Consider the following 24,281-nt stretch of genomic DNA (forward strand, 5'->3'; position numbering starts at 1 on the left):
ATTCTCTCCATACAACATTTATGTCGGGATGATGTCATGGTTTTTATTAATTATGTCAGTTGACAATATTATGTGCATGTGATTGTTTATTTATTCGTTGCTACGACCAAAAGATGATTACGATGGAGATCAATATATAGGAAATAAAAATGGTTCAGGTAAGTTGTACAGGTGAATCACATCCGGTTAGTTATTAAATTTGACAATCATTATTCTTAACAAATAAATGTTTAAACTCGCAATTAGAAAATAAATGAATAAGAACTTCCGCATTCTTCTTGGAGGTCGTTACATTGGAAAGTCGCAAAAACCTTAAAAGTAGGTCAAACATAAAGGTCGTATTATTTCAATATCAATTATTGGTCTATATATTGCATGTGTCTCAAGACGTGAACAGTGCCCGATTTTTTGTCAAATTGTCAAATTTGCTATTATGAGTAGCTGTGACGTATTGACTATTCCCGTGTCTGTATTTTATTTTTCATTTACATGTTGTACTGTTAAATCAATCATCCTAAATCAGAACGATAGTTGTATGTGTGAGTGTATGCGAGTGGGAGAGAAAGGCTTTTTATTTTTTACTTTATGTGATTACATGCTTGTTATGAGTCCTATGATTAGGAAATAAAATATCTTTATCTTTATCTTATCTATTCCCAACATCTCGTTTCAATCTCATGGTTAAATTTATTTAAAACGTTTTTTTACAACATGACGATTCCTAGTCCGACATATTTACCTGTCACTGTCAAATCCATCATTACGACTGTTCGCCGATGTCTGCTTACTATACAGAACCATCAAACAAACTACTGCAAGAAGACATACCAAACAGAGAAGATTGGCCAAACAAATGGGGTATACGATTAACTAAAGATAATGCTACATTCTAAGCATCAAAAACAAAAGTCAGAGATTCTACACACTAAACAGCCACATACTCCAACAAGTCCAGAACAACCCATACCTAGGAGTGCAGATATCACAACAAGTCCAGAACAACCCATACCTAGGAGTCCAGAACAACCCATACCTAGGAGTCCAGAACAACCCATACCTAGGAGTGCAGATATCAGCAGATCTGAAGTAGAGAACCCCATATTGCAAATGTTGAAAAAAAAGACAAACTCAATTGTACTGATAAGTCGTTGAGAGTTCAACTGTTTATTGGTATAGACCTCCGGAGAGGGTAAAAAACTGAAAATACAAAATAACAAACATAAGCATACTATTGAGTTAATAAATGTCAAAAAGTAGTACATTCACAAAGAAAATGGTTCCATAGTTCGATACAAGTAACTCTTGTACACTACACTTCGAAAAACAACATCAATTTATCAGAAAAAGGTTACACGTAAGTATCTATATATGCAATAAAAATGACAGGTTGCATATGTCAATGACTGTAGTTTACATATCGTGCACGATGAAAAATTACACGTTAAAACTGTGCGGTACTGTAGTTCTAGAAAATTCGAGCGTGACCCTTGTCTACATCGATAAAACACAAAAATAAATCCTAATATGTGGGATTGACAAATACAGAATGGAATTTAAGGGGCAAATGCATACATAAAAAATACAAACAGTACTGTAAATTCACAGCGGCAATATTTTTTCATGTCGTGCGTAAATGAGCACCAATAATCAAAAATGAGTTTGCATAAAATGTATAGTTCAACAATATGCACAACGATATAAAAAATGAGCACAAATATAAAAGGTAAACTTACTCTAGTGGTGGATTAAACTTCAAATAGAAAAACAACGTGCTTCAGTTTTGACAAATATCGAGGGATAAAAGAGACTGGGGAGTGAAATGATACAAAAAGGACGACATGGTCAATTCGGCACTTTACCAAAACAGTACACTCCTCCTCTGATTTCATAGGAAATCACTACATTTTCAAAAATAAAAGGATAATATCATATGAAAAATTAGCATGTTATAATAATTGCTTATGTATCAAATGTGGTTGATTAAACACAATGTCACTGTCATAGTCACTCGGCTTCAATAAGCGAAATAGTCCTAAGTAATCGGTATGAAGTGTAAGTTTCTGTTAACGGTAGTTGCACTATTCCGATTAAAGTATGTATCTGTGATTGCATCTTTTGAAGCATCTAAGAGGGTGTAGTTCTCTTGTTTAACACTGTTTACACATGAAAGTCCAATGTACTTCTTCTGTGTAGGCAAATGTTCAAGTTGGCTCAATGAAGGTAAACTTGATTCCCATGTTTGATTAAGTGATTCTGGGAATGGATTATTCCAATCACAAGAAGATGAAAGCCTTAAGGTTGGACTTATAAATAACTTGTCCTTGATAATCATGGGTGTTGCTAAGCTAATTGGGTCATACATGTACAAACTGTTTACTGTTGACAGAAATCCACGGCGTGGAAATGGCTTGTTGTCGGAAGACACTCTTAAGATGAACTCGTCTAGTTCTGTGTCCCAGGAGAGACCTAAGTTCATCTGTAACAAGAGATTTGCAGATCCAAGGTGGAGGTCCTTGAGATTTGTGGCAAGGTCATCTGATTGATATGCTTCGAGCACTGATCTGCAGTTTGAAGCGACTGTATCTAACTCATGAGTGGGCTTTTCAGAGTTGCAACCTAAATTCATATCAAATGATTTTGTTCCATGGTTTGATCTTTGCGTACTGTTCTCTAAAAGAGGTTTGTCTGGTATAAACTTCTCGAAAGTTGGGTCTAAACCAACTGGTGTCTCACTATCACACGGAAACAATAAAGCAGATTGTACATTGCCGACAATAACGGTTTTGTTCACGTTGACATGTTGCTGTTCCTGAAATCTTCCCAGACATACATTCCCCACAATAACCCATCCTAAGCGCAAACGTTGTGCATACGGTACCTCTTCGACTCCTACACGATGTTCAATAACATGGTGTGCTCTTATTAGGTCACGGCCTATTAGCATCTGTATTTCGGACTGATTGTCAATGTCAGGAATACAACTTGCTATGTCCATCATGTGTGGATAACTTGAAGCTACGACAGATGAGGGTATTTCCTCCCGATTGTTAGGAATGTCGTTACACTCTATTATTTCAGGTACGTTAAGACAGGATGACCCGTCCATTGACTCTATTACGTATCCGGAAGCCCTTCGTCCACTACTGACGAACCTCCCTGCACAAGAAGCAAGTGCGTATTCAAATTCTTTGCCATTTTCTCTGAAGAAATTGAAGAAGTCTGAATTAGCTAAAGTTCTGTTACTTTGGTCGTCTAACACGCAGTAAACTTTTTTGAAATGTTCTGGTCTATCAGAATGATATACTTTGGCGAGTACTATCTTTGAGCAAGATTTACTTGTATTGTATAATGAGTCACATATTTTAGTGCATATGCTGCTAATCTGTTCATTTGAGTTCTCCTCCTCGTGCTTTTGCTGGGGTTCACTTTCAACATCTATGTGTAAAGCTGACGGATGGTCACAAGAACCACAAACACTGCACTTGACATTCTCTTTACATTTGTCACGGAAATGTTTCTTGGGACCGCAACACTTGAAACACAAACCTTTCTGCTTAATTAAATCAAGTCTTTCTGATAATGGTTTAGCACGAAAACCACGGCACGTGTTGAGTGTATGGTTAGTTCCGTGAAGTGGACATAAGTCCTCATTCGACTTCTGAAACGGTGGCCTGTTGTCGTTGCTACCAATGTCGGTTTTGATGCTTGACACTTGCGTGGGACTTTGAAATCTGGTTTGCTTTGATGTGGTTGGTTTTGTGTCTTGATTGTCATAAATGAATCCAGGGTCATTACGCACTTTAGCAATGTTTTGCAGGAATGGCACGAAAAAGGAGAACGGCAGATATGCTCCGTTGTGTTTTGACTTGTAACCATTGGCAGTAGTCGTCCACTTTTCTTGAATGTTGTAAGGTAGCCTGGTTACAAAACGATTAACACCAAGGGAGGAATCAAAGTAAGCAAATATGGTAGAAAACTTTTCATCTCTACGAATAGACTCTATCTCTGCAGCCAAGTCTGCTAAGTCGTAAAGTTCCTTTCGGTTATCGTTTGAAAGTTTTGGAAAGTTAACTATACGTGAATGAAGTGAAGATTCAATAATCTCTGGACTACCGAACCTAGCATCTAAGCGTTCCCATATAAGGTGCACTGCAGTTGCTGGATTATGAGCATTAGCACATCTTATATTCTGAGCATACTGTTTTGAGCTTGGTCCCAAATACTTTGTTAAAAGGTCCAACTGTTCCAATGGATTTGTATCTAACTCAGTCATTATGTGTTGAAAACTAATTTTCCAAGATGAGTAATGTGACGGCTGGTCATCAAATGATATGAGCCTAGATGTGATTAAATCTTTCTTCACCATGAACTTGGCCAATTCATGTGCTTCGTTCCTCTGAGTTGGAACGAAAGGTTGTGCTGTAGGATTCAATGGTTCTAAAGAATGAATAGGAATATTTACATTGTTCACTTCAAGGTTATGTTTGCTCAAATGTAAGGAGTGGTGTGAGCACTGTTGCTCCACAAATTCTGCTGTACGTTGTTCTGTAATGTTACGTGTATCTGGTATGTTAGCACTACGGTACTTTCTTTCAGACATTTTGTTTTCATTGGCATGTTGAACTACTGGATCGGCGATCCTTGGTGGTTCGTAACTTTCACCATAGTCTTTAAGATCGAAATCCAATGCCTTCTTAACGGCTTGTAATCCCGACTCAGCTTCGTCGACGTCTCGCTTCATAGCGAGGACATTTTTCTCTGCTTTGAGTGTAGCTTCGCGGTGCAACAACTCCGCCTCCTCTTTAGCATATTTAAGTCGTGTCTTAGCGGTTTCAAGTTTCACTGTTTGTTTAAGAATCTCTGATTGAGCACTTAGTGATGAGTGTCTTGTTGACACAGTATGACGAGAACTATGTTGGGAGCTACGACTTTTATGAGTTCGTCCACTATTTTCTATTGATCTTCTAGGTAGCAATTCACTTAGATGTTGTTTGACAACTGATATCTTAGCCTTTAAAGCATAGAATGACACTTTAAATGATGCATGCTCACTTTCACTTTCTCTTGTCCTATATGATTTTAAGTAATCAAAATATCTGTTAGCTTCTTTCTCATACTTTTCTGACAGTTTCAGAAGTTCCTCTCTGTATGTTGACGCTGTGGACAGGTCCACCACTGGGTTATCTTCAACGTCTAATAAAATAGCGTCTATATGTCGTTTTATAGTTCTGAGGATATAGTGATGTCTTTCATTAGATTGTTCGAAAAGATGGTCTCCATCTGATGTTAGTGTTCTCAAAGATCTGAGCTCTCTGTCAGAAACGGATTCTGAGTGTGACATGTTGAATCTATCTTGGGTTCATCTCTTTGATCTAGATTTTTTACTGTACTGATAAGTCGTTGAGAGTTCAACTGTTTATTGGTATAGACCTCCGGAGAGGGTAAAAAACTGAAAATACAAAATAACAAACATAAGCATACTATTGAGTTAATAAATGTCAAAAAGTAGTACATTCACAAAGAAAATGGTTCCATAGTTCGATACAAGTAACTCTTGTACACTACACTTCGAAAAACAACATCAATTTATCAGAAAAAGGTTACACGTAAGTATCTATATATGCAATAAACAGCTGCGCCATGAGCGCATGATACGCCCGACGTCTTATGTGGAAGTCTTATGCAATAATCATCAATAGTTTATGAGAAAGTTTTAAGCAATAACCATATATTGTTTTAGAGACACGGCGGGACATGTGAAACCCCCGACCCTGTTTTTTTTTACAAAAACTAAATATTACCAAAATAAAATTTTGAATCAAAACCAAAAAGTATACAGATCTTTAGATTAATAGAACAAAGTGTGTAAAGTTTTAAGCAATAATCATAAATCGTTTTTGAGATACGGCACAACATGTAAAAAAAACCCTCCCCCTTTTTTACAAAATACTAATAACTCAAAAATGAAATTTTGAATCATCACCAAAAAGTATACAGATATTGAGATTAATATAACAAAGACATGTGTAAAGTTTTAAGCAATAATCATAAATAGTTTTTGAGATATGGCGCGACATGTAAAAAAACCCTCCCCCTTTTTTACAAAATACTCAATAACTCAAAAATGAAATTTTGAATCATCACCAAAAAGTATACAGATATTGAGATTAATATAACTAAGAAGTGTTTAAAGTTTTAAGTCATAATCAAGAATCGTTTTTGAGATACAGTGCGACATGTGAAAAAAACACACCCCTGTTTTAGTTATAAAGTGCCGTAACTCAAAAAGTTTAAATCTTATTTTCACCAAAAAGTATACAGATCATTTGACCATCATAAGAAACAACTGTATTAAGTTTCATGAAATTTGGATAAGTCGTTCTCAAGTTACGGTGCGACATGTTTACGCCGGACAGACGGACAGACGGACAGACGGACAGACAGACAGACAGACAGACGGACGGACACCGGACATTTGTATACCATAATACGTCCCGTCAAAATTTTGACGGGCGTATAATAAAAATGACTGTAAGGTTGTGCTGTAGGATTCAATGGTTCTAAAGAATGAATAGGAATATTTACATTGTTCACTTCAAGGTTATGTTTGCTCAAATGTAAGGAGTGGTGTGAGCACTGTTGCTCCACAAATTCTGCTGTACGTTGTTCTGTAATGTTACGTGTATCTGGTATGTTAGCACTACGGTACTTTCTTTCAGACATTTTGTTTTCATTGGCATGTTGAACTACTGGATCGGCGATCCTTGGTGGTTCGTAACTTTCACCATAGTCTTTAAGATCGAAATCCAATGCCTTCTTAACGGCTTGTAATCCCGACTCAGCTTCGTCGACGTCTCGCTTCATAGCGAGGACATTTTTCTCTGCTTTGAGTGTAGCTTCGCGGTGCAACAACTCCGCCTCCTCTTTAGCATATTTAAGTCGTGTCTTAGCGGTTTCAAGTTTCACTGTTTGTTTAAGAATCTCTGATTGAGCACTTAGTGATGAGTGTCTTGTTGACACAGTATGACGAGAACTATGTTGGGAGCTACGACTTTTATGAGTTCGTCCACTATTTTCTATTGATCTTCTAGGTAGCAATTCACTTAGATGTTGTTTGACAACTGATATCTTAGCCTTTAAAGCATAGAATGACACTTTAAATGATGCATGCTCACTTTCACTTTCTCTTGTCCTATATGATTTTAAGTAATCAAAATATCTGTTAGCTTCTTTCTCATACTTTTCTGACAGTTTCAGAAGTTCCTCTCTGTATGTTGACGCTGTGGACAGGTCCACCACTGGGTTATCTTCAACGTCTAATAAAATAGCGTCTATATGTCGTTTTATAGTTCTGAGGATATAGTGATGTCTTTCATTAGATTGTTCGAAAAGATGGTCTCCATCTGATGTTAGTGTTCTCAAAGATCTGAGCTCTCTGTCAGAAACGGATTCTGAGTGTGACATGTTGAATCTATCTTGGGTTCATCTCTTTGATCTAGATTTTTTACTGTACTGATAAGTCGTTGAGAGTTCAACTGTTTATTGGTATAGACCTCCGGAGAGGGTAAAAAACTGAAAATACAAAATAACAAACATAAGCATACTATTGAGTTAATAAATGTCAAAAAGTAGTACATTCACAAAGAAAATGGTTCCATAGTTCGATACAAGTAACTCTTGTACACTACACTTCGAAAAACAACATCAATTTATCAGAAAAAGGTTACACGTAAGTATCTATATATGCAATAAACAGCTGCGCCATGAGCGCATGATACGCCCGACGTCTTATGTGGAAGTCTTATGCAATAATCATCAATAGTTTATGAGAAAGTTTTAAGCAATAACCATATATTGTTTTAGAGACACGGCGGGACATGTGAAACCCCCGACCCTGTTTTTTTTTACAAAAACTAAATATTACCAAAATAAAATTTTGAATCAAAACCAAAAAGTATACAGATCTTTAGATTAATAGAACAAAGTGTGTAAAGTTTTAAGCAATAATCATAAATCGTTTTTGAGATACGGCACAACATGTAAAAAAAACCCTCCCCCTTTTTTACAAAATACTAATAACTCAAAAATGAAATTTTGAATCATCACCAAAAAGTATACAGATATTGAGATTAATATAACAAAGACATGTGTAAAGTTTTAAGCAATAATCATAAATAGTTTTTGAGATATGGCGCGACATGTAAAAAAACCCTCCCCCTTTTTTACAAAATACTCAATAACTCAAAAATGAAATTTTGAATCATCACCAAAAAGTATACAGATATTGAGATTAATATAACTAAGAAGTGTTTAAAGTTTTAAGTCATAATCAAGAATCGTTTTTGAGATACAGTGCGACATGTGAAAAAAACACACCCCTGTTTTAGTTATAAAGTGCCGTAACTCAAAAAGTTTAAATCTTATTTTCACCAAAAAGTATACAGATCATTTGACCATCATAAGAAACAACTGTATTAAGTTTCATGAAATTTGGATAAGTCGTTCTCAAGTTACGGTGCGACATGTTTACGCCGGACAGACGGACAGACGGACAGACGGACAGACAGACAGACAGACAGACGGACGGACACCGGACATTTGTATACCATAATACGTCCCGTCAAAATTTTGACGGGCGTATAATAAAAATGACAGGTTGCATATGTCAATGACTGTAGTTTACATATCGTGCACGATGAAAAATTACACGTTAAAACTGTGCGGTACTGTAGTTCTAGAAAATTCGAGCGTGACCCTTGTCTACATCGATAAAACACAAAAATAAATCCTAATATGTGGGATTGACAAATACAGAATGGAATTTAAGGGGCAAATGCATACATAAAAAATACAAACAGTACTGTAAATTCACAGCGGCAATATTTTTTCATGTCGTGCGTAAATGAGCACCAATAATCAAAAATGAGTTTGCATAAAATGTATAGTTCAACAATATGCACAACGATATAAAAAATGAGCACAAATATAAAAGGTAAACTTACTCTAGTGGTGGATTAAACTTCAAATAGAAAAACAACGTGCTTCAGTTTTGACAAATATCGAGGGATAAAAGAGACTGGGGAGTGAAATGATACAAAAAGGACGACATGGTCAATTCGGCACTTTACCAAAACAGTACACAATCCTAGTATACTCACTAGAAGGAACTTACGGTACTGTCCACAAGAATGCAAGTAAACTTTATGAGACCCCTACAGTACAGAAGATTTAAACAAACTGGAAAGAATACAGAGGCAATCAGCACACTTAATTCATTACACAGAGGCAATCAGCACACTTAATTCATTACACAGAGGCAATCAGCACACTTAATTCATTACAGGCGACTACAAAACAATTTTAAGAGAAGATTACCGCGAAACAAATATGCTTACCAAAGTAGAACTCAAAGAATTACAACACAGACGCACAGGTCAAACACTAATAGTTTTGTACAAAGTGGTTGGGGAACTAGTTCCTGCTATTGATCTAGACGACTTCTTAAATTCACCAACTGGTTCCTGCTATTGATCTAGACGACTTCTTAAATTCACCAACTGGTTCCTGCTATTGATCAAGACGACTTCTTACAATCACCAACTGGTTCCTGCTATTGATCAAGACGACTTCTTAAAATCACCAACTGGTTCCTTCTATTGATCTAGACGACTTCTTAAAATCACCAACTGGTTCCTGCTATTGATCTAGACGACTTCTTAAAATCACCAACCGGTTCCTGCTATTGATCTAGACGACTTCTTAAAATCGCCAACTGGTTCCTGCTATTGATCTAGACGACTTCTTAAAATCACCAACTGGTTCCTGCTATTGATCTAGACGACTTCTTAAAATCGCCAACTGGTTCCTGCTATTGATCTAGACGACTTCTTAAAATCACCAACTGGTTCCTGCTATTGATCTAGACGACTTCTTAAAATCACCAACTGGTTCCTGCTATTGATCTAGACGACTTCTTAAAATCACCAACTGGTTCCTACTATTGATCTAGACGACTTCTTAAAAGCACCAATTCCAAGTCTAATCATCACACCAAATATGTTTGACCATTACCAAGCAACTAACATAAATGAAAAACAAGTGAGTAACAATACTAGATTTTTGACATTCCGAGTAAAACGCCGCAACATTCAAATTTTTGTCAACAAAAATTAACTGGAACCACCGAGAAGACACAGTGTGTGCGCAACAAGCGTAGAGAGCTTTAATTAAATCTGCTCTCGCGAAACGTCAATAAATCGACGACGCCTTCACCCCGTTTATAAAAGGCAGCATTGGTAACCAAGACGTACCCAAACAGATACAGATATTGAAGACACCCTACAATTCCAATAGTCCCAACGGTCCACAACGCAACCCGGTAAAGTAAAATTTGCTACAATGATGTATGTGGTATAAATTATATATTTGTTTGAAAAATGTTTGCGATGGCCCAACCTACCGACTAACATGGCGGACATGGTTAAAGATACACCATAGAGGTTAAATGGCATTTTTCAAAAATCTAGGCAAATTGACTATAGATCAGAACAAAATGAAAGTTGCAAAATTGCTTTACTGATGATTTTCCTCAATTTTTGCCTATTATCTTGACAAATATAGACTAACATAGCGTTTTGCGATTTTGCTTTTTAACTTGAAAACTAAAATAGATAAATAGAAAAAAAAAGGAATAACTTGCATATTTTTCAATTATTTAGGAAAATTTAATCAATATTTAAACCTAAGCTCCTGGCCCTTTATCACGAAGCTTGAAATAATGACCTATTCCAACGGCTCGATCATCTCTACCACTAGATACAACACAGATAAAAAGACAAGAAGAAAAACCGAGCATACAAACACCAAATGAATCTTATCAGAAAATGAGAAACTTGAATCGCTCAAAAACAAAATAACCATAGTAATTTGTACGCCATTGACATGACATAAACCAAGTTAACCTTTTTTTCATTTTTATACGCCCGTTTACGGAACGTATTATGGTATACCGTTGTCTGTCCGTCCTTCGTCAACATGTCAGACATTAACTCCAAAAAGGCTTTAACCAATTTGCAAAAAACTTTTATGAATTGAATTTGTTTTAAATATTCATTGATGTAGGCTCCGTTTGTTTTTAGTTTTTTTATTATATATAAATTTAAGATACTATTTTTCTAAGTTATGGGTTTTATTCATTAAAAAAGGGAGATTTTCCAGTTTGTAGAAAATAACTCAGAATGCTTTCAACATCTTGCAAGAAATTTTTGAATTTTTGTGAATTGCTTATACATTTATCTATTGACATGATTTTCGGTTTTTATAAATTCAAAATTTTATGTTTCCGACTTGCAGGATTTTATTCATACAAAAGGGGATGGGGGGGGGGGGGGGGGATTTCCAGTTTTCGGACAATTACTCAAAGATGCTTTAAGCAGTTCTCATGCAACTTTGGTGATTATTATTTATGTTTATTGATGTAAGCTTCCTTTGGAATTTTATAAATTTTACATTTCCGAGTTATGGGGGTTTATTCATTAAAAAAAAGGGTGTTTCCAGTTTTTGGACAATAACTCAAAAAAGCTTTCAGAAATTCCCATGAAATTTTGGTGAAATGTTTATATCTATTAATATTCATTGTAAGCTCCCTTTTTATTTTCATAAATATCAAATATGACTTTGAGATGTAATTTAACTTTATTCTTTGAAAATGAGACGGGCGTATCATGCGCTCACGACACAGCTGTTCATTTATATTACCAAGTGTGGATATTTGATAAAAATTAGAACGTATCAGTATTAAGTTAAGTGAAGGTCGAGTGTTTACGGTCTAGTACGAGTGTTTACGGTCTAGTACGAGTGTTTACGGTCTAGTACGAGTGTTTACGGTCTAGTACGACTGCAATAATTTAGAACGGCTGACAATATCAAATATTAAATTATATATATAGATTATTCTGTCACGATATTTGTTAATCCAACCTTATATACCCTTCATAGATTTAAAGCCCAATTTGTAAACTCTTTGTTGGATATATCACCGATAAATATAAAATGTCTAGGTACTTGTTTAAGTAGTGTATATATAAATGTTATTTACGTAGTGTATACATATATATATCTATATGTATGTAATTAAAACAAAAGTAAATTTTATCCACGACTTATAGAGACAAGCATTAGGAACAAGTCACAATGGTAAGACATTAATAATACAGTCTTATATGAAATAAAACTCAGCATTTGAACGGATCATCTTGTGTCTTAGCGACAGGGCTGTCGACTCGTTTTGATGAACAGCTACAAATGGATGGACAATTGTGTTAATTGGCGAACATTACTTATCTTATGTAAATACAGAAGGAATAAGATCCTCATACTTTTCCTTTAGTTATACAATGTATCTATGCATTGACAATGTGTAAACCTGCATGCCTGGTCAAATTGGAAATGGAGAAACTTATGTCAAAATGAGCATTCGTTATATCGATAAAAATGATTAAGATCGGCCAGTATTTCATACTAATGCATATTGTAACTTTATGCAAGTAAACATGCTGTCCTCCCATACAAATGCTTGTGAACGAGATATAGACGGAGACAGTTTACAGTTTACAGTTTACATAATGACTTTTATTTGTTACAGATGGTATGGCAAAAGATGGATACTACATAAAGAGGATTGTTATTGTCACTTTGATTATATTTTCTGTGTTTACATTACAAGGTGAGTGCTCTTATCGTACCTCCTATACATTTCTAGGGATATGATTGCTTAAAAGCAACTGCGTGGAGATGGTGTATACATTATGGCATATAAGGTTAGTAGGTAAGCGGGGTTTATTTCAGCAGTGGTGTTACGTCCCTTTATAATACCAAAACGGTACTGAGGAAAAATCTTTAAGGTTTCAACAGATGATGAAAGATTGAAATAATTCATAAAACACATTTAAAGATAACAAGTTGCCAGTGTTATTGCTGGCATTTGTTTTTGAATGATCAATGAAAGTATAGTTTCTTTCTGCATACGGCATTGGAGACTTGCTCACTATGATAGGACACTAGTCTATGGCCACATGTTATGATAGTCGGTAAGGTAAATTCGTTCTCATCCCATATGGAATTTACTGAACCAATATATACCGCATTAGGTCACTAGCACACAATGTAACTAATAATACCAATAGATCTACAAAATGGTAGGTTTGAATAAAAGAAAATTATGTAGAATATTCCTTCAGAAATCTACTAAATAAAAATTAAAATAGTCTAAATTGTTCGTAAAACTAGGTTTTAGTCGCTTTCGGTACTTTGATATCAGTTCTTTCTGTCTCTTGTTTATAATTAAGTCACTATGGGTACTCAGAGATTCTTATCCTTGTGGTATAAATGGGTAGAAAGAATATGATGAATTCACCCTTGAAATATCACCACGATCACCACGATCACCACGATCACCACGATCACCATGATCACCACGATCACCACGATCACATGAAGAAGAAAAAACAACAAACAAACATACTTTGTCAAAGTCTTTCACGCTACTGTAGAACATATATTAACATTATCTCTAACACACAAATCTAACTCACGCTACTGTAGAACATATATTAACATTATCTCTAACACACAAATCTAACTCACGCTATTGTAGAACATATATTAACATTATCTCTAACACACAAATCTAACTCACGCTATTGTAGAACATATATTAACATTATCTCTAACACACAAATCTAACTCACGCTATTGTAGAACATATATTAACATTATCTCTAACACACAAATCTAACTCACGCTATTGTAGAACATATATTAACATTATCTCTAACACACAAATCTAACTCACGCTATTGTAGAACATATATTAACATTATCTCTAACACACAAATCTAACTCACGCTATTGTAGAACATATATTAACATTATCTCTAACACACAAATCTAACTCACGCTATTGTAGAACATATATTAACATTATCTCTAACACACAAATCTAACTCACGCTATTGTAGAACATATATTAACATTATCTCTAACACACAAATCTAACTCACGCTATTGTAGAACATATATTAACAATACATTATCTCTAACACACAAATCTAACTCACGCTATTGTAGAACATATATTAACATTATCTCTAACACACACATCTAACTCACGCTATTGTAGAACATATATTAACATTATCTCTAACACACAAATCTAACTCACGCTATTGTAGAACATATATTAACATTATCTCTAACACACAAATCTAACTCACGCTATTGTAGAACATATATTAACATTATCTCTAACACACAAATCTAACTCACGCTATTGTAGAACATATATTAACATTATCTCTAACACACAAATCTAACTCACGCTATTGTAGAACATATATTAACATTATCTCTAACACACAAATCTAACTCACGCTATTGTAGAACATATATTAACATTATCTCTAACACACAAATCTAACTCACGCTATTGTAGAACATATATTAACATTATCTCTAACACACAAATCTAACTCACGCTATTGTAGAACATATATAAACATTATCTCTAACACACAAATCTAACTCACGCTATTGTAGAACATATATTAACATTATCTCTAACACACAAATCTAACTCACGCTATTGTAGAACATATATTAACATTATCTCTAACACACAAATCTAACTCACGCTATTGTAGAACATATATTAACATTATCTCTAACACACAAATCTAACTCACGCTATTGTAGAACATATATTAACATTATCTCTAACACACAAATCTAACTCACGCTATTGTAGAACATATATTAACATTATCTCTAACACACAAATCTAACTCACGCTATTGTAGAACATATATTAACATTATCTCTAACACACAAATCTAACTCACGCTATTGTAGAACATATATTAACATTATCTCTAACACACAAATCTAACTCACGCTATTGTAGAACATATATTAACAATACATTATCTCTAACACACAAATCTAACTCACGCTATTGTAGAACATATATTAACATTATCTCTAACACACACATCTAACTCACGCTATTGTAGAACATATATTAACATTATCTCTAACACACAAATCTAACTCACGCTATTGTAGAACATATATTAACATTATCTCTAACACACAAATCTAACTCACGCTATTGTAGAACATATATTAACATTATCTCTAACACACAAATCTAACTCACGCTATTGTAGAACATATATTAACATTATCTCTAACACACAAATCTAACTCACGCTATTGTAGAACATATATTAACATTATCTCTAACACACAAATCTAACTCACGCTATTGTAGAACATATATTAACATTATCTCTAACACACAAATCTAACTCACGCTATTGTAGAACATATATTAACATTATCTCTAACACACAAATCTAACTCACGCTATTGTAGAACATATATAAACATTATCTCTAACACACAAATCTAACTCACGCTATTGTAGAACATATATTAACATTATCTCTAACACACAAATCTAACTCACGCTATTGTAGAACATATATTAACAATACATTATCTCTAACACACAAATCTAACTCACGCTATTGTAGAACATATATTTACATTATCTCTAACACACAAATCTAACTAATAAATCTGAGAATCGAAATAGAGAATGTATCAAAGAGACAACAACCCGTCCAAAGAGAAGAAAATAGCCCAAGGCCACCAATGGGACAGTAGCAAAAATGCGGCGGGTTAAACATGTTCTGTGAGATCTCAACCCTTCCTTATACTTGGTTAGGTATATAGAAGATGGTTGAGACAGATTTTCATGAAACTTTGCAAAATGAATGTAGAAAGATAGTGGTCCATATAAACAAATACGGTTATTTGCATTGTCATGGTTACCAAACAGTTAATTTAAAGAATTATCTTGGACTATTACATCAGGAATTATACAGTAGAATATTAGTTACATAGAGTGCTAGTGACCTAATACGATATATATTGTATTAGGTCACTAGCACACTATGTAACGAATTTTATCTTACCGACTATCTTAACATGTGGTATTTAGATTAGTTGCCTATAAATATGATCAACTCTTCAATACCGTTAGTATTAAGAACCTACTTCCATTGGTCTATACAATAACAAATGCCAACAATAACAACGTATTAGCTTTAAATTTATTTCATTCATTAATTTCAATCGTTTATCATCATGATTGCATTGTCTGTTGAAACCTTTAAAGTTTTTTCTTCAACACCGTGTTGTTTTTATAAAGGGACGAAACACAACTACTAACCGTGTATTGAAATAAGCCCCGCATTCCTACTAACCTAATATTGAATATACTCGGTCTCCACGCGGTTGCGTTTAACCAATACTTTAAATTAATTCATTTGACAGAGTTGAACCTTTTTTTTGCCAAAATATAAGATATATGATATCTGAAATAAAGTTGTGTCAATCCTCCTTTTAATGTACATGGGATTTCATTGTACGTCTAGTACTCATAATAAACTCATCATAGACTCTTAATTTTACACTTACGCCAGACGCGCGTTTCGTCTACAAAAGACTCATCAGTGACGCTTCATAATATATATGTTTTCAACAGGATTAAAATCCTCGTATTAAGTTTCATGGCACTCATTATATATGTTTTCAGCTGGATTTTAAACCTGTTAATACACAAGGTTTTATATTTTTTATGCTCATGTAATGTGATGTATTATTTTCTTTACTATACAGCTATGTGTTGGAAAAAACAGAAGTGTGAATATTATATAGCCAAACCATATGCCTCAAGTTTTACATTACCACAAGTACATGGTTCTTATCCAAAGTAAGTTATGTCAAAATGATGATGTATAACAAGTACAGGGTAGTACTTATCCAAATTAAGTTATGTATTGACAATAAAATTAACGGTACCAATTTTCTTGCACCAGATGCGCAAATGATGATGTATATGTAATGGTTTAAAAACACAACATACCTAAACGTCGATCAAGGTCCTAATTTTACTAAATTATAATAGCTTGTAAAACATATTTTAAATTTCACTGTAGCTTTTGTGGTACATAGTTGCTTAATAAATAAACGACAACATTATTGAATGTTTACGGAATTTAATATTCATGTGTGACTACAAGTCGTGTGAGAGCTGTGGAATTACAGAGCCGACTACAAGTCGTGCGAGAGCTGTGGAATTACGAAGCCCACACTACAAGTCGTGTGAGAGCTGTGGAATGACAGAAACCACACTACAAGTCGTGTGAGAACTGTGGAATTACAGAGACCACACTACAAGTCGTGTGAGAGCTGTGGAATTACAGAGCCCACACTACAAGTCGCGTGAGAGCTATGGAATTACAGAGCTCACACTACAAATCGTGTGAGAGCTGTGGAATTACAGAGCCCACACTACAAGTCGTGTGAGAGCTGTGGAATTACAGAGCCGACACTACAAGTCGTGTGAGAGCTGTGGAATTACAGAGTCGACACTTAAATCTTGAATTGTCTCCCTTTTCTGCTTTTTTGTTGGTTTTACGACTGTGAAATGGATTGGTAAAATGTTTCTGGATTTTATTATATTTATAGTGTGTTTTTTTTTAATTTTAGGGACTTTTTTCATTGTTGGCAGATACGAGCTGATAAACCAAAAAACGAAGTGAAGATTTGCTTTGAAAGTTTTATGTTGGAACCTCATCATCATTGTGACCACGACAACCTTATGATATACGACGGTGGGTATACTATAACGACAAACTTGTTATATACGACGGTGGGTATACTATAACGACAAACTTGTGATATACGACGGTGGGTATACTACAATGACAAACTTGTGATATACGACGGTGGATATACTATAACGACAAACTTGTAATATACGACGCTGGGTATACTATAAAGACAAACTTGTTATATACGACGGTGGGTATACTATAACGACAAACTTGTGATATACGACGGTGGGTATACTACAATGACAAACTTGTGATATACGACGGTGGGTATACTATAACGACAAACTTGTGATATACGACGCTGGGTATACTATAAAGACAAACTTGTGATATACGACGGTGGGTATACTATAACGACAAACTTGTGATATACGACGGTGGGTATACTATAGAAACTTGTGATAAACGACGGTTGGTATAATATAACGACAAACTTGTGATATACGACGGTGGGTATACTATAGAGTAAACGGAATATATTTCTCTTATAGTATCAGCATTATTTAGTTTCCGGTGTGAAATTTATTTCTCTTGTTGTTGAAGTTTCAAATGATTATTCGAGAGGCTACTTAATGGTACCAGAAACATTCACACATCACTTGATTTGTTTTATGTTTTAGGTGAGGATGATACAGGCAGACAAATCGGTAAATACTGTGGATCTACAGCTCCAAGCGATATCATCAGTGACGATGGTGTCTTATATTTTGAATTTTACTCTGACAACTACGTAGAATATGAAGGCTTTACATTTACCTTCGTTTCAGGAGAAAAAGGTTAGTGTTTTGGATAGAGGATATTGATATTCGGTTGTGGTGGGGTGGGGAACGATGGGGGGAGGGGTGGAGATTTTAAAAACGAATATCCTGACTTGGTTTGTCACGCATAAACAGGACTAGCGGAAGGAAAAATGAATTTCATATGACTATATCCGCATAAATGTTTTTTGTTTTATGTTCTGATGAACGTTCGGCGCCCATTTTGTTTGACATGTGATATTTCTCTTATATTTTTAGATGATTTGCGCGAGGCATGTGACAAGAAAGACAAGGAAGACGAAGAAGACGAAGAAGACGATAAAAACAAAAAGCATTCTCTGACAACAAAAATCGTTGGTGGAATAATAGGGGCTTTAGTTTTGCTTACCGGAAGTGTTGTGCTTATTTGTTTGTGTGTGTCTTCTAGACGATGTTCTTGTCGACCGGGAAGTGGAACTATTAACCCAGATGCAAATTCAGAAGAAGGGAGACGTCAAATTGCGAGGCGGCGTCGAAATGTGATTCGAACAGACAGAGTAAGCCATGGGGAAAGTCTACCAAATCCAGAAACAGAAACCACGGATACCGATATCCCATTGAGCATTATGTTACCGATATACTCGGGACCAACAGAACCACCGCCATATAACGGACATGACGTCATTGAGAGACTACCGTCTTCCCCGCCACCACCGTATTCCCCAAACGATCCCAACCCACTGATTGTTAGTTTATGTGATATTAATATGCCTTGTGTTCCTGACAATACAGCTGTGAGGTATTAATGATTATGTGTATGTGTGTGTATATGTGTGTAGGGGAGGTGGTCGTAATTATTATTCTTGATAAGGGAGCTACCATTTGATTTTTATGGGGGGGCTAAGATGAAAAATTTTGTCCTGTTTTTTTTTTAGTTGTAATCTCTGTCCTGCCTTTTTATTTTTTACTCTTTTCGGTCCTGCCTTTTTTTTTACTAGTTTATCCTGACTTTTTTTACACAAATTGTCATCCTGCCTTTTTTTTTTACCAAGTTGCTCATCCTGCCTTTTTTTTTTAACTCAAAACTCCTGTCCTGCCTATTTTTTTCAAATTTCATCCTAGCCCCCCCATAGAAATCAAATGGTAGCTCCCTAAGTCAGTATAGGATATTTGTAAGTTGTTTTAAGTTATTTTACTTCGTATTACGTATTTTTATTCCAACTTAAAGGTAGCAACAGCGGCAACTGTTTTAATATTAATGAAGGTAGTTATACAATGATATATTTATAAACAGAGCCAGAAAATATCACACGTATCCAACTAAGGAGCAGCGCTTATATTGCTGTTCCTCGTCCAAAAGTCACATTTAGCCTTTTGACACGAAGCAAAAACATCACATTGCTACTAGTCTTGGAGAGCGCATAGCAAGGTATAATATAAAAAAGAAGATGTGGTATGATTGCCAATGAGACAACTGTCCACAAGAGACCAAAATGACACAGACATTAACAACTATAGGTCACAGTACGGCCTTCAACAATGAACAAACCAGATTTCACTCCTTGTTCCATTGTTCATTACATATGTCCGATATTCACGTTAAGGTCACTCCGAATTCATCCAATCAGTGGATGTATTTCGGATTTGCTTGCTGAAATGTTCATCTTAGTCAGAAGAACAAGCATTCAATTCGGAGTGGTCTATTATAAATAATGTCTATCCGAATGACCCTTTAGAGAGTGGCCTATCATAAATAATGTCTATCCGAATGACCCTTTAGAGAGTGGTCTATCATAAATAATGTCTATCCGAATGACCCTTTAGAGAGTGGCCTATCATAAATAATGTCTATCCGAATGACCCTTTAGAGAGTGGCCTATCATAAATAATGTCTATCCGAATGACCCTTTAGAGAGTGGCCTATCATAAATAATGTCTATCCGAATGACCCTTTAGAGAGTGGCCTATCATAAATAATGTCTATCCGAATGACCCTTTAGAGAGTGGCCTATCATAAATAATGTCTATCCGAATGACCCTTTAGAGAGTGGCCTATCATAAATAATGTCTATCCGAATGACCCTTTAGAGAGTGGCCTATCATAAATAATGTCTATCCGAATGACCCTTTAGAGAGTGGCCTATCATAAATAATGTCTATTCGAATGACCCTTTAGAGAGTGGCCTATCATAAATAATGTCTATCCGAATGACCCTTTAGAGAGTGGCCTATCATAAATAATGTCTATCCGAATGACCCTTTAGAGAGTGGCCTATCATAAATAATGTCTATCCGAATGACCCTTTAGAGAGTGGCCTATCATAAATAATGTCTATCCGAATGACCCTTTAGAGAGTGGCCTATCATAAATAATGTCTATCCGAATGACCCTTTAGAGAGTGGCCTATCATAAATAATGTCTATCCGAATGACCCTTTAGAGAGTGGCCTATCATAAATAATGTCTATCCGAATGACCCTTTAGAGAGTGGCCTATCATAAATAATGTCTATCCGAATGACCCTTTAGAGAGTGGCCTATCATAAATAATGTCTATCCGAATGACCCTTTAGAGAGTGGCCTATCATAAATAATGTCTATCCGAATGACCCTTTAGAGAGTGGCCTATCATAAATAATGTCTATCCGAATGACCCTTTAGAGAGTGGCCTATCATAAATAATGTCTATCCGAATGACCCTTTAGAGAGTGGCCTATCATAAATAATGTCTATCCGAATGACCCTTTAGAGAGTGGCCTATCATAAATAATGTCTATCCGAATGACCCTTTAGAGAGTGGCCTATCATAAATAATGTCTATCCGAATGACCCTTTAGAGAGTGGCCTATCATAAATAATGTCTATCCGAATGACCCTTTAGAGAGTGGCCTATCATAAATAATGTCTATCCGAATGACCCTTTAGAGAGTGGCCTATCATAAATAATGTCTATCCGAATGACCCTTTAGAGAGTGGCCTATCATAAATAATGTCTATCCGAATGACCCTTTAGAGAGTGGCCTATCATAAATAATGTCTATCCGAATGACCCTTTAGAGAGTGGCCTATCATAAATAATGTCTATCCGAATGACCCTTTAGAGAGTGGCCTATCATAAATAATGTCTATCCGAATGACCCTTTAGAGAGTGGCCTATCATAAATAATGTCTATCCGAATGACCCTTTAGAGAGTGGCCTATCATAAATAATGTCTATCCGAATGACCCTTTAGAGAGTGGCCTATCATAAATAATGTCTATCCGAATGACCCTTTAGAGAGTGGCCTATCATAAATAATGTCTATCCGAATGACCCTTTAGAGAGTGGCCTATCATAAATAATGTCTATCCGAATGACCCTTTAGAGAGTGGCCTATCATAAATAATGTCTATCCGAATGACCCTTTAGAGAGTGGCCTATCATAAATAATGTCTATCCGAATGACCCTTTAGAGAGAAAATGAATGCCGAAGTGTGTGATTGTGATACTGAAATAATGTTTATGTTGACAATTATAGTAAGCGTGAAACAAGTTCATTATTTATTAGTCGTGTATATCTTTAAAAATGGACCAAAGAGAAAAATTGACCATGTATATTTTTTAAGGATGTAAAATTTATTTTAGTATACCGGTAGTCAGAAGATTGACCACATGCATTTTAAATCTACCAAAATGAAATCAATTAGACTATATGAGTGTTTGAATACATGTGGAACCTAAATATGATATTTTATTTTGTGATTAAGACGAAGTTTACGTAATTGGGATGATTTTCGTATTTTAATGAAATGGTACATACATGTATACTAAGTTTATAAAATAAGGAGATTTGGATGGCTAATAGATAGATATATAGACAGATGGATATTTTATTCTCTAAAAACTAAATACAAGTTTACAGAGAAACATACAATATTCTATATTTAATACAAATACATGGAGATAAATGTCCAACAATCCATGTATGCGTTTAGAAATCATTGAACTGCATCTGTGTATAGCAAAAATAATATGCCATGTATCATTTATATATATACTTTAAGAAATACAATCAATCAAAAAAATTACGAATAAACACAAAGTATATTAAAAGCACCAAACGGAATGCTTTTTATTTTCATTTTAAAGCCTTTATAAGTACTGTAAATTAACTGCTAAAGTCTAGATACGTGAACATCGCCTTAATCTATAAAAAGCAGCATACAGGTGTTTTTGAAATTTAATTTGTCAAACGTTTTATTTTGATTTTGAGTTTTGAAATGGACAATCTCTGATTATATTATTTTGTTTATACACTGCTTCATGTGTAGCCAGTGTTCTTTTGAAGGAACAATATCTGATTATGTTATTCTGTTAAAACACTGCTACATGTTTAGCTTGTTCTTTTGAAGGAACAATCTTCGAATATGTTATTTTGTAAAAACACTGTTACGTGTGCAGCCAGTGTTTTTTTGAAGGAACAATCTTTGATTATGCCTATTTTGTTAAAACACTGCTACGTTTGCATAGCTTGTGATCTTTTGAAGGAACAATCTTTGATTATGTTATTTTGTTAAAACACTGCTACGTGTGCATAGCTTGTGTTCTTTTGAAGGAGCAACATTTGATTATTTTATTTTGTAATAACACTGCTACATGTGTAGCCAGTGCTCTTCTAAATGAATAATTCTTGATAATGTAATGTTGTTGATACACTGCTAAATGTATAACACGTGTTCTCCTTAATGAACAAATATATAATTTTACTTGTTTATAAACTGCTAGCCAGTGCCCTTCTTAGTGATCGAACAATACGCTACTATAGTCAGTGCTATAAATGAACAATTTTTGATAATAGTATTTTGTAAATACATTGCTACATGTGAAGCCAATGTTCCTATAAATGAACGATCTTTGAAAATGTTATTTTGTTGATCCACTGCTACATGTGTAGCAAGGGTTCTTATAAATGAACAATCTTGGATAATGGTATTTTGTTGATCCACTGCTACATGTGTAGCCAGTGTTCTTCTAAATGAACAATTTTTGATAATGGTATTTTGTTGATCCACTGCTACATGTGTAGCCAGTGTTCTTATAAATGAACAATCTTGGATAATGGTATTTTATTGATCCACTGCTACATGTGTAGCCAGTGTTCTTATAAATGAACGATTTTTGATAATGGTATTTTGTTAATACATTGCTACATGTGTAGCCAATGTTCTTTTAAATGAACAATCTTGGATAATGGTATTTTGTTGAACCACTGCTACATGTGTAGCCAGTGTTCTTATAAATGAACGATATTTGATAATGGTATTTTGTTGATCCACTGCTACATGTGTAGCCAGTGTTCTTCTAAATGAACAATCTTTGATAATAGTATTTTGTTGATTCACTGCTTCATGTGTAGCCAGTGTTCTTTTAAATGAACAATCTTTTATAATGGTATTTTGTTAATATATTGCTACATGTGTAGCCAGTGTTCTTATAAATGAACAATCTTTTATAATGGTATTTTGTTAATACATTGCTACATGTGTAGCCAATGTTCTTTTAAATTTACGATCTTTGATAATGGTATTTTAATAATACGCTGCTGGTCAGTGTTCTGTTAAATCGCTATATAGTAATTGTTATAGCTTACAAATGTATCTTTTATAAAGAATTCATATGAAATCGATTTTGAGTTTTATTTATAACAGTACTACTTGTTTTAGTCACATTCAGACGTAGACTTGCTGGCTCATGAATTGACTATAACTATCAAAATTGTTCATTCACAAATGTAAACATATGTTTAATGGTCGGGTATGCG

At 34.8% G+C, this 24,281-nt stretch overlaps 2 protein-coding genes across 3 annotated transcripts; one reads left to right on the forward strand and one right to left on the reverse strand.

The window, feature by feature from the left end:
• LOC143042891 (uncharacterized) lies at positions 1 to 19,369 on the forward strand. Of its 2 annotated transcripts, none has more exons than XM_076215395.1 (6): positions 1 to 158; positions 12,644 to 12,724; positions 16,744 to 16,837; positions 17,617 to 17,741; positions 18,365 to 18,520; positions 18,761 to 19,369. In XM_076215395.1, the coding sequence occupies exons 2-6, from the start codon at positions 12,649 to 12,651 to the stop codon at positions 19,285 to 19,287; spliced, it is 978 nt and encodes a 325-aa protein (XP_076071510.1). In that variant the 5' UTR covers positions 1 to 158; positions 12,644 to 12,648; the 3' UTR covers positions 19,288 to 19,369. The 2 variants fall into 2 exon arrangements, with proteins under 2 accessions (XP_076071510.1, XP_076071511.1); XM_076215396.1 differs by lacking the exon at positions 1 to 158 and adding an exon at positions 12,040 to 12,195.
• On the reverse strand, positions 2,125 to 9,139 carry LOC143043852 (uncharacterized). The gene is made up of 3 exons (XM_076216036.1): positions 9,003 to 9,139; positions 6,531 to 7,572; positions 2,125 to 2,153 (listed from the first exon to the last, which is right to left on the reverse strand). Exons 2-3 carry the CDS (start codon positions 7,462 to 7,464, stop codon positions 2,125 to 2,127), a joined length of 963 nt encoding a protein of 320 aa, XP_076072151.1. The 5' UTR covers positions 7,465 to 7,572; positions 9,003 to 9,139.
• Positions 19,370 to 24,281: the final 4,912 nt, after the last annotated feature.

Source organism: Mytilus galloprovincialis, chromosome 8 (assembly GCF_965363235.1).
Source record: "Mytilus galloprovincialis chromosome 8, xbMytGall1.hap1.1, whole genome shotgun sequence".
NCBI classification, from domain to species: domain Eukaryota; kingdom Metazoa; phylum Mollusca; class Bivalvia; order Mytilida; family Mytilidae; genus Mytilus; species Mytilus galloprovincialis.